The sequence below is a fragment of the Dipodomys ordii genome, unplaced genomic scaffold, assembly GCF_000151885.1.
Source record: "Dipodomys ordii isolate 6190 unplaced genomic scaffold, Dord_2.0 Scaffold11, whole genome shotgun sequence".
Taxonomy (NCBI): Eukaryota; Metazoa; Chordata; class Mammalia; order Rodentia; family Heteromyidae; genus Dipodomys; species Dipodomys ordii.
In genome coordinates this window covers 8,821,909-8,832,276 of record NW_012267227.1, presented here as the reverse complement: position 1 = coordinate 8,832,276, position 10,368 = coordinate 8,821,909, and the positions used below count along the sequence as shown (strand labels likewise).

The window sequence follows — 10,368 nt, the reverse complement described above, 5'->3', positions numbered from 1 at the left end:
CGACCAAAAAAAAAAAAAAAAACCACTTGAGCCACAGCACCACTTCTGGCTTTTTCTGTATACGTGGTACTGAGGAATGGAACCCAAGGCTTCATGCATGTTAGGCAAGCACTTATCACCAAGCCACATTCCTAGCCCATCATGACCCTTTCTTGAAAATTAATTTATTGTTCCACGAGCTCCCCCCCCTTTTATTTGTGCTGGTCTTGGAGCTTGAACTCAGGGCTTTACCTTTGTTTCTCAAGGCTGGTGCTCTACTACTTGAGCCACAGTTCTACTTCCAGCTTTCTGGTGGTTAATTAGAGTTAAGAGTCTCACAGACTTTCCTGCTAGAGCTGACACTGAACCATGATCCTCAGATATCAGCCTCCTCAGTAGGTAGGGATTATAGCTATGAACTACTAGTGCCTGGCTGGCACTAGTGGCCCATAGTCCTTCTACCTCAAGTAGCTGGACTACTGTTGTGCACCACTGTGCCTATGTTATTATTCAACATCTATATATACCCTGAATTTCCATACAGGTTGTAACACATGTTAAATAGTAGATGCTTTATATAATATAGTGACTTCTATAATCAAGTGCTGAGAAAAAACAGTGAACAGAACTGTCTTTACCTCATTCCTCATTTTCCCTCAGTCTTGCTTACCTTCATCATGACAGTTAGTGCATACTTTTGATCTTCCCGTCTTGCCTTAGCTTTTGCTTCTTCAGCTTCCTGTGCTGTCTGTTGAGCTTGCAAAATAGATTTTTCTCTGATTTTTTGCTTCGTCTCTTTATCAACTAGAATATAAGGAATACTGCCAGGTGACTAACTTGTTAACTTAAAGAAAATTAATATACTGAAGCAGGGTGCAGCGAGTTTTTTTTTTTTTTTTCTGATTCTGGGGTTTGAACTCACAGCCTCCCATTTGCTTGGCTGCTATTCTACCACTAAAGTCATGCATCCATCCCTACTTTTTGCTGTGTTTTTCTTTTTTTGATGGAGTCTGCCCTGGCAGGTCTTAAACCACCTCCTCCAGATCTCAGCCTCCTGAGTATTTAAGATTACAGGTATACTGGGAACTGGTGGCTCATGCCTATAATCCTAGCTACTGAGGAGGCTGAGATCTGAGAATCCTGGTACAAAGCCAGCATGGTCAGGAAAGCCTATGAAACACTTAGCACCAATTACTCCCCAGAAAACTGGAAGTGGAGCTATGGCTCCAAATGGTAGAGCACTATCCTTGAGCAACACAGCTCAGGAACAATGCCCAGGCCACGAGTTCAAGCCCCATGACCAAAAATTGAAGAAGGAAAAAAAAATTACAGGCATGAGCCACCAGCACCCTGTTCAGGATATTTTATTTTTATCTAACCTGGCAAGAGGTTAAAACTTTTTTCTTTCCAGGCCCCAGTGGCTCATGCTTGTAATCTTAGCTACTCAGGAGTCTGAGAGCTGAGGATCACAGTTCAAAGCCAGACCATGCAGAAAGTCCACGAGACTCTGAACTCTAGTTAACCACCAGAAAACTGGAAGAGGCACTGTGGCTCAAGTGGCAGAGTGCTAGCCTTGGGCTGAAGAGTTGAGGGGCAGTGCCCAGGCCCAAGTTCAAGCCCCATGACCAATGACAAAAAAAACAACACAAAACACTTTTCTTTCTCTTTTTTCAGGTAGGGCTTCAGTAGTGTTCAGGATTTCAAGTAGTTTGATTTCACAGCTGATTGGGATGAAACCGGTACCTTGCATATACTAGGTGAGCATCCATCATCTCTGCCTCCTAAAAGGTGGTATTACAGGCATGCACCACTACACCTGGGCAGATAAACATCCTTCAATGAAGAACTTACCTCCTGGCATGGAAAGCATCTCCCACATGGCCACTTCTTTTTTATACAGGGTGAAGATAACAGTGTCATTCCCAATCTTCGCTTTGCTGCTGGCATCATCAATGGGAGCGTATAGAAACACTTCAAATAAAAATGGAGGAAAATTGACCTGTAAGGGCGGGGGGAACAGAAATTAAGTTGGTTACATAAAGATATTGCCATTAAAAGAAAAATGTGATAAACTGGGCACCAAGTGGCTCAGGCTTGTAATCCTAGCTTCTAAACACACTGAAGTCTGGAGAATCCTGGTTTAAAGCTGGCCCAAGTAGAAAAGTCTTCACCAGTCTTCGTTCAAGCCCTGGTGCAGGCAAAACAACAAACAACAAAACAACACACACACACACACACACACACACACAAAGTGTATGATAAAAACTTAATTTTTCTTAAAGGTCCGTTAACTTTATACCAGGTGCTTCTACCAGGTTCCACAATGTAGTGGGGTCTAGGAGAAAGCCCTGCATGAAAGTCATCTCCTATAGGTGGACATTTGTCTACAGGAGGGTTACCACTGGCCTGGAATTCAGTTTTTCCTTAAAATGGGAATTAAGGCTGGGAGCTGGTGGCTCACGCCTGTAATCCTAGCTACTCAGGAGACTGAGATCTGAGGATCGAGGTTCAAAGCCAGCCTCGGGCAGGAAAGTCCATGGGACTCGTAGCTCTAATAAACCACTCAGGAAACTGAAAGTGGTGCTGTGGCTCAAACTTCAGCTGAAGAGCTGAGGGACAGCGCCCAGAGTTCAAGCCCCACGACCGAGCCAAAAAAAAGGGGATCGGAGGGGGGAATTAAGGACGAGGCCTCCCTAGCAAGAGAGAGGCCCTGAGTGCGAACCTCATGCTGCAAAGAAGAAAATACGAATCACAATAGTGACAACAATAACAATAAAAGCGCTGGCGGAGGGCGGGCGGCAGAGGCAGCGGGCGGCGGCCTGGCCCGGGCTCCCACCTTGAGGTAGTTCTCGGCGCAGAACACGTCGGCGTCCCTGACGCTCACGCCCCGGAGCGGCAGCGAGAGGAACACGGCCGCCTCCGTCTGCTGCCAACTGTAGTCGCCGACCTGCACCGGCATCGCGCCGGGCTGGGGGTGGCGTCGTCCGTTGCCCCCGCGCCCGCTCGGTTGCTAGGGAAGCCGGGCTCACCTCGCGCTACGACTTCCGGGTCAGCGACGCGGGCACCTGTTGCGGGGGAGGTCGTCCTCGTCCGTCAAGGGATGGCCTGGACGCCGAGGTCGCGGTGTCCGCCGTCGCTTCTCGGGGTTCGCCTTCTTCCGCTTCGCCTCGGAGGGCGCCCCACTTCTCCGAAGGAATTCGGGACCGTGGGCGCACGGAGCCGTAAAGGGAAGCCCCGGGGAGCGGGTGCGACACTGACGCGCCGTCGGGGCCCCGCGCCTGCGCGCTGCGGAGCCGGCCGGCCAGACATTTGGAGGCCGTTCACACACGTTTCAAACCTTCTCAGAAATACCTTGAAACTTTAGCAACAGCAGACATGGGGAAAATGTTGTTTTGTTTTTGCCAGTTCAGGGGCTTGGACTCAGGGCCTGGGCACTGTCCCTGAGCTTCTTTTACTCAAGGCTAGCCCTCCACCACTTAAGCCACAACGGCATTTCCAGCTTTTTCTGTTTATGTGGTACTGAGGATTCGAACCCAGGGCTTCATGCATGCTAGGCAAGCACTCTACTACTGAGCCACATTTCCAGCCTGGGGAAAATGTCTTTTCCCCCAAACAATGTACCCCTGACTTTTCTTAACCAGCAGTTAATGATCTCAAACATCTGCCGACCAAGCCATGAAATCTAAGAATCTTAGTCTTTTTTTTTTCTTGGTGCGTTTGGTGACTGCTATCTTTTTGTTCTATTTCTGCCTTTACTATTCTGTGTCAAGCTTCCAAGTCTTCAAAAAAGTTCATACTTTCGGGGCTGAGAAGGTGGCTCTGTGGTAGAACACTTGCCTTGCATGCCTGAGGCCCTGGGTTCGATTCCTCAGTACCATATAAGCAAAAAAAAAGTTCATGCTTTTAGTCGTTAGTGTTGTTTTTTGTTTGTTTGCTTTTTGGTGATGGGGCTTGAACACTGTCCCTCAGCTCTTCAGCTCAAGACTAGTGCTCTACCACTTAAGCCACAGCGCCACTTCCAGTTTTCTGGTGGTTAACTGGAGACCAGTCTCATGGGCTTTCCTGCCCATGGTGGCTTTGAACCGTGATCCTCAGATCTCAGCTTCCCAAGTAGCTAAGATTCCAGCCGTGAGCCACCAGCGACTGGCCTTCCCTCTTTTTTTCATACCTGGTATTTCTGTCTCCTGTACTAAAAAAAAGAAAGAAAGAAAGAAAGAAAATCAACCTTACTTGACACTCGTCATTCAGGATGATCCAGCTGCTAAGGCTGTAGATTCTCCAATTTTCTGTGAACAGAAGTCCTAGTGTGTTAAAATAAAAATAAACACACATTATTCTCACCATTTCTTAGGGAAGCCCAGGAGTTAAATATTTGTTCGGGGTTTTTTTTCCCCACAAAAAATGTATGTATGTAGCAATGCATGAACAGAAATACTGACTCTCCTTGAATAAAATTGAATCTTTGGTAAATTGTAAACTATTGTCATCAACATTTTGTTGATGATGCTCACACTTAATGAAAGTCAAAACACTTAACAGGTCTTTTTCTCTTTAAAAACTAGCTTTATTGAAAAGAATTTGAATCATAATAACACTATATGAAACACACGATACATATTATTCAAGAAAGTCTGCCATACATCATTTCTACTATTAGATCTACATGTGACATTCCAAACACAATGCACAAATGACATTAGCCTTATCCCTGAAAAGAATAGTCAACAATACCATAGACTGTCTTCACAGCAGAACCTCTACTTGTCTTATTACTTTAGAGTAAAAAACTAACGTGGAAGACACATTCCAATTGTCAGATCTAGCCTAGTGTTTAGGGAGAAGGGAGTAGAATCAGAGAAGGCTGTCAGAGTTCATCTCAAAAAAGGATAAGTAGCTTACTGTTATTATAGTAATCATCATTTCAGAATTGAGAACACAAGTAATACTTGGTAGCCTTGAAACAAACTCCATGATTTAGCATATTTCATGTTTTACTATAGTCTATCAGCTACCAAGCCAAGTCTATTCTTTTGAAAGTTACAACCTGTATACAAACCTTATAAAGATAATAAGCAAGTTGGAGGTGATCTACTAATTGCATACTTTAATTTCACAAAACTTCATGAATTCATTTCATACTAATACTTCTTTAAACCTCTATGATTTAAATAGAAATATACCCAGTTTTAAAAGACTATGTGTCAAAATAGCAGACAAAAATAAACCCTGAACATGTAATACTAAATTTTAACACAAAAATAGACCTATGAAAATATGGGCATTCAAGTCAAGTATGGGGGGAGAGGGTTATGACACAGATGGTATCTGCCATTTTTAAAAACATTAAGACTGAATCAAATTTATTGCTATATCATCCAAACAACAATCAACAATTAAAAGTACAATATATACCACAACCACCATGCCAAATACAATGCAACATAGAAATATTATTAACATAGGAAGACATTTATTTTCTAATGGATTCACTAATATAGTAAAACCTTACTAATAATTCCGAACAGTTTGAATAGTTGAGTCTAAAAATTGGAGTATTTTAAAAAGATATGCAATTTAAGCATTCACATTGTGTTTTTTTAGAAGGGTGAAAGCTCCAGGCTAATTTCAAATACATAAATTGGCATCAGTCAAATATTACTAAAATTCTTTTTGGGTACGTGTTTTAAATGACAAAATAAGAATGTTTTCTTTAAAAACTAGTGTTCTTAAATAAATGTTTTTAAAATAAAAATTTTAAATTTTTCCTTCATAACTAAGCTTTTAAAAACCTTGACTTTTATTATCAAATCCTTTCATTAGATAATCTAAAATAAAGAGTATTCAAGTATCAATGGTCAATGGTTACACACTCTTAACTAAATCACTTTTATGGTGTCTTAATTTCTTAATAAGGAAAGACTAGTGTTACTCTTCCGTGGTGGAATGATAGTTTGTGGTTGGAGTCATCATCTTAAAGTTCTACTTTATACAGCCAGGCACTGGTGGCTTGTGCCTATAATCTTAGTTACTCAGGTTCGAAGCAAACTCAGGCAGGACAGTCCACGAGACTCTTATCTCCAATTAACCACCAGAAAATCAGAAGTGGCACTGTGTCTCAAGGTGGTAGAGCACTAGCCTTGAGCTTAAGAGCTCAGGGAGAGCACCCAGGCCCTGAGTTCAAGACCTATCACTGAAAAGAAAAATTCTACTATATAATCTTAGTAATATTTAGTACTATGGGCTAAAACATCCTCATAAGCACTGTCAGGATAATTCCTTAGTAAATTACAGGTATAGGTAAATTTTCTTTTTTATTTTTGAGACAGGGTCTCACTACCTATCCCAAGCTGGCCTTTAAGTCAAAGTCCTCTTACCTCAGTTTCCAGTGGGCTTAGATTATATAGGTGTACCACCATGCCCAGCAGATCAAATTTTTAAAAAGTATTTGTTATTGAATTGCTAACATGACATTTTATTTCTCTCTCCTATTTTAAAGACATCAGACCACCCACTAATCCACAGATACTGATGTTTCACATACTTCATAGAGTAGCTTAAAACATATCAGCATAAGAAATAATTAGTATTACATAGTAATTTCCTTTACCATAGGAATAAGTGTTGGACAAAGTCTGGAAACGTTCTATTTTCCAATTTGAATTACAGTAATTTTGCCACAGACCACAGCACTAGTGCATGTATTATTCCTTTAGACATGCTCTAAAAAAACAAAACAAAACTTTACTGCAAAAATACATGTCACCAATGTGGAACACACTCAAATTTGTATAAAAGTACTGAACTAATATCCCAAAAAGAGGTATATGTAAACAGTACGTAAGGAAGAAATAGTTTTAATATGAAACAATCGTTTAAGTCACATACATCATGATAAGAAGCAGGACTTTCTTTTATAAAAGATAACATTTGAACTACCAAGCAATATCATCTACACATCTGCAGAACAGCAAAGGTACAAGTATTTAAAGTCGGCATTAATTGTGATGTTGTATTGATAAACTATGACCAAGATGAAGCTTATACTGTGGGTTTCATTTGAAGCTTTTTCATTAGACACAGGCAGTGCCCAATGGGTTACTGCTTAGCATACACAAGGCCACTTTCTCTTAACCATTAGTCTCGCAGATGCAAATGCTATCTGTAGCCTTCCCACTCCAACAACTCAAATCCCCATCACAGTACCACCAAGACTTGACAATGCACAGTGACTTTATGATGTTCACTGAGGAGGTAGAACAGAAAGGGATGCTTACTGAAATTTGAAAATGAGAAGAAATCTCTTGAGTGCAGAATTAAGGGCAAGAAGCTGTGAAAAGTCAAAATAAGCTAAAGGAAGTAAGAAGTGCTCTTCAGGCAGTATCAGCTGGTTCTAAAAATACTGCTTCCCATGGTGCCCAAAATACAGCCATATTGTCTGAAGTGTTGCAAAAAAAAAGATTCCTTCTGAAGACCCTTACCAAACCAAACCAAAAAAAAAAAAGTCATATTCTCCACGATATTCATTTGTATGTTAGCAGAGAATGATTTTATCTATTTTTCTTTTTTGTAAAGGAGATGAACAGGGGGGTTACAGTTACATTAAGTAATGAATACATTCCTTTTCCTTTTTTTTTTTGCCAGTCCTGGGGCTTGAACTGTGTCTGGGCACTGTCTCTGAGCTTCTTTTGCTCAAGGCTAGCACTCTATCACTTGAGCCACAGTGCTAGTTCTGGCTTTTTCTATTTATATGGTACCGAGTTATTGAACCTCGCGAGGGCTTCATGCATGCTAGACAAGCACTCTACCACTAAGCCACATTCCCAGCCCATGAGTACATTTCTTTTTGAACACTTAGCCCCTCCCTCATTTTCTCTCACTTTCTTCACCCCCTCCTCTCATCCCCATTATTTTCTTTTAAAGTCTGGCCAACGAGTATTACCCAAAGAAATCTATCTGCTGAGTTAAGATGGGAAATTCTGAAGCGCAGGACACCCCTCCGGGGAAAAGACAAGCTTGTCTGCACGGCTTTGCATCAGACAGTGCACAATGGTAAGAAGGAAACCAAAAATAAGATCTCAACCTCCCAATCACATCAGGAAGACCTTCCTTTCTTTCTCTAAAGGAAACTAAGTACTCAGGATGATGAAATTAACTACAATGGTTTAAATACACCTTTATGAGCTTCCCTAAGAATCTGGTTATTTAGAGTTCCAAGCTACTATTTACAAGTGAACTTTGGAAGCGGGATGTTTTCCCACTGAAAAAAAGTCTAAAATAGCACAAATTTTTATGCATACGAAACCGCTATACACCAGGAAAGAAGAAATCTAAAACTTTATAACCCCCCTTTAAAAAAAATCATTCCTTAGAGCTTGGGGTGTGGTGAGATGGTACAGCACTTGCCTACCATGTGCAAAGGCCTGGGTTTGATCCTCAGAACCATAACACACATACACATACCCACCCCACGGCTTATATATTTGCTTATTGCTAAATACAGTTACTATGTTGGAGAACTACTAGCACTCTTAATTTGTTGAAATGTTTGAAAGAATATTAGATGGAAACTGTTCATGCTTATATGTGGATGAAGGTTTTTCTCCCTATTACTAGGGAAAAGTGGGAGTTTTTGTAAAAAAAAAAAAAAAAAAAACCCAAAACCTTGGCTATCTTTTTATTGTGTTTTCTTTGAAGAATAAGCACTAGTACAACAAAACTCTTGTTTTATGCATATAACCTAATTTGGACAAGATTCTTAATAGCAGCAATCTAAAGTATTTCACCCAAAAGGAAAAGACTGTTCACTCTAAACATTCTATCAGAAGAACTATATCTTTTCTAAGCTAAGCTGTTTTCAGTATTTGTGAGTCCAGTGACATTTAGAAGCCAGTGGACCAGCTATCCTCTAGTGAGTGAGTAAACCAAGTTTTTAAGAAAGGACAGATTATGAACCAGCCACTGGTGGCTCACTCCTATAATTCTAACTACTCAAGAGGCTGAGATCTGAGGATTTCTGTTCAAAGACATTCTGAGCAGGAAAGTCTGTTAGACAGTATTTTCCCCCCAGTCAGCCACCGAACAACTGGAAGTGGAGCTGTGGGTCAAAGTGGTAGAGCACTAGCCTTGAGCACAAATGCTCAGGTCCAGCACCCAAGCCCAGCATCCAAACCCCAAGACCAACAACAACAAAGGATGTATGCTTTAAAATTTTTCATCAGCAAACTGGCCTCGATGAGGAAACCTAGATGGTGCTAATAGTGAACCAGGATGAACTTTAGCAAAACTCAAGATCATAGGGGAAACCCTGAGATAGCCTAGAGAGAGAGAGAGAGAGAGAAAATGAGAGTATGTGTGTTTGTATGTGTATATGGGGGGGAGAGAGAAATGAGGGCTTTCAGTAAAGGGGTTTCACTTTGAAAGGTACAATTCTACCTGTTATTTCTTTCCATCACCATGTGTTAAAGGTTGATGACAGCTTGTTCTAAGAAAGACTTCATGTCACACTACAAATTTTCTCTCCATTCTCATAATTTATCACTGTTTCTCCCTCAAAAGCATCTGTAAATGTAATCTGGACTAAATGTTTTAAAGAGATAAATGTGAAACTAGCAAGAAAATGAATTCAAACACATGAAAACATTCATCAGTTATGATTCATGTCAAAATCAACCACGGGTTCTTAGAATACTTATTTAAGTATGATGCTTTGAAGACCTAAACATATGAATTGAAATCCACCTGTTTTAAGTTAAAAAAAAAAAACACAAACCAAATGTGAACAACAGTGAAAGGAGAAAATGAATTACCTTCAAATCAAATGTCTTCAGACTAGATTTCAAAAGGTTATTTCATTTTCACAAAAACAGCTAATTTCTGCAACTGTAAGCCATCAAAGGTTTAGGAAGCTTCATAACCATTTCAGCAATGAGTACAACTCAATTGCTACCACACCAGGTGGGAGGATTCTGAGTATCAGAAGGCTACCTAGTTCTATTCAGTCACACTCATTCCCCAATGTGAGCACACAGCATGCAGTGTGTCATTTCCTAAAAATCAGCACTCAATAGAATTTCAAGACAAATTAAGCCTTTGAACACTTAGAACATTATTTATCTCTAGCAAAAAAAAATAATTATGTAAGCAAAATGATTTTTTTTTTTTTTGGTCGTGGGACTTGAACTCTGGGCTTGGGCGCTGTCCTTGTGGCCTTCAGCTCAAGGCTAGAGCTCTACCGCTTGAGCCACAGCACCACTTCTGGTTTTCTAGCAGTTTATTGGAGATAAGAGTCTCACGAGCCGGGTGCTGGTGGCTCACGCCTGTAATCCTAGCTACTCAGGAGGCTGAGATCTGAGGATCGCGGTACAAAGCCAGCCCGGGCAGGAGAGACCG

General features: G+C 41.0%; 1 protein-coding gene across 2 annotated transcripts in view; it reads right to left on the bottom strand.

Moving 5' to 3' along the window:
- The window catches only part of Dyx1c1 (dyslexia susceptibility 1 candidate 1), a 17,189-nt gene extending 14,104 nt beyond the window's left edge, over window positions 1-3,085 (bottom strand). Inside the window, exons 1-3 of one of the 2 annotated variants that reach the window (XM_013010070.1) lie at window positions 3,009-3,085; window positions 1,831-1,978; window positions 650-783 (exon numbers count right to left, since the gene is read on the bottom strand). In XM_013010070.1, coding sequence (XP_012865524.1) covers window positions 650-783; window positions 1,831-1,858 — 162 coding nt within the window. In that variant the 5' untranslated portion in view covers window positions 1,859-1,978; window positions 3,009-3,085. Of the gene's footprint in view, window positions 1-649; window positions 784-1,830; window positions 1,979-2,815; window positions 2,939-3,008 lie in introns of those variants that run through there. The other variant, XM_013010069.1, reaches the window with a different exon arrangement.
- Between the last annotated feature and the right edge of the window lie 7,283 nt (window positions 3,086-10,368).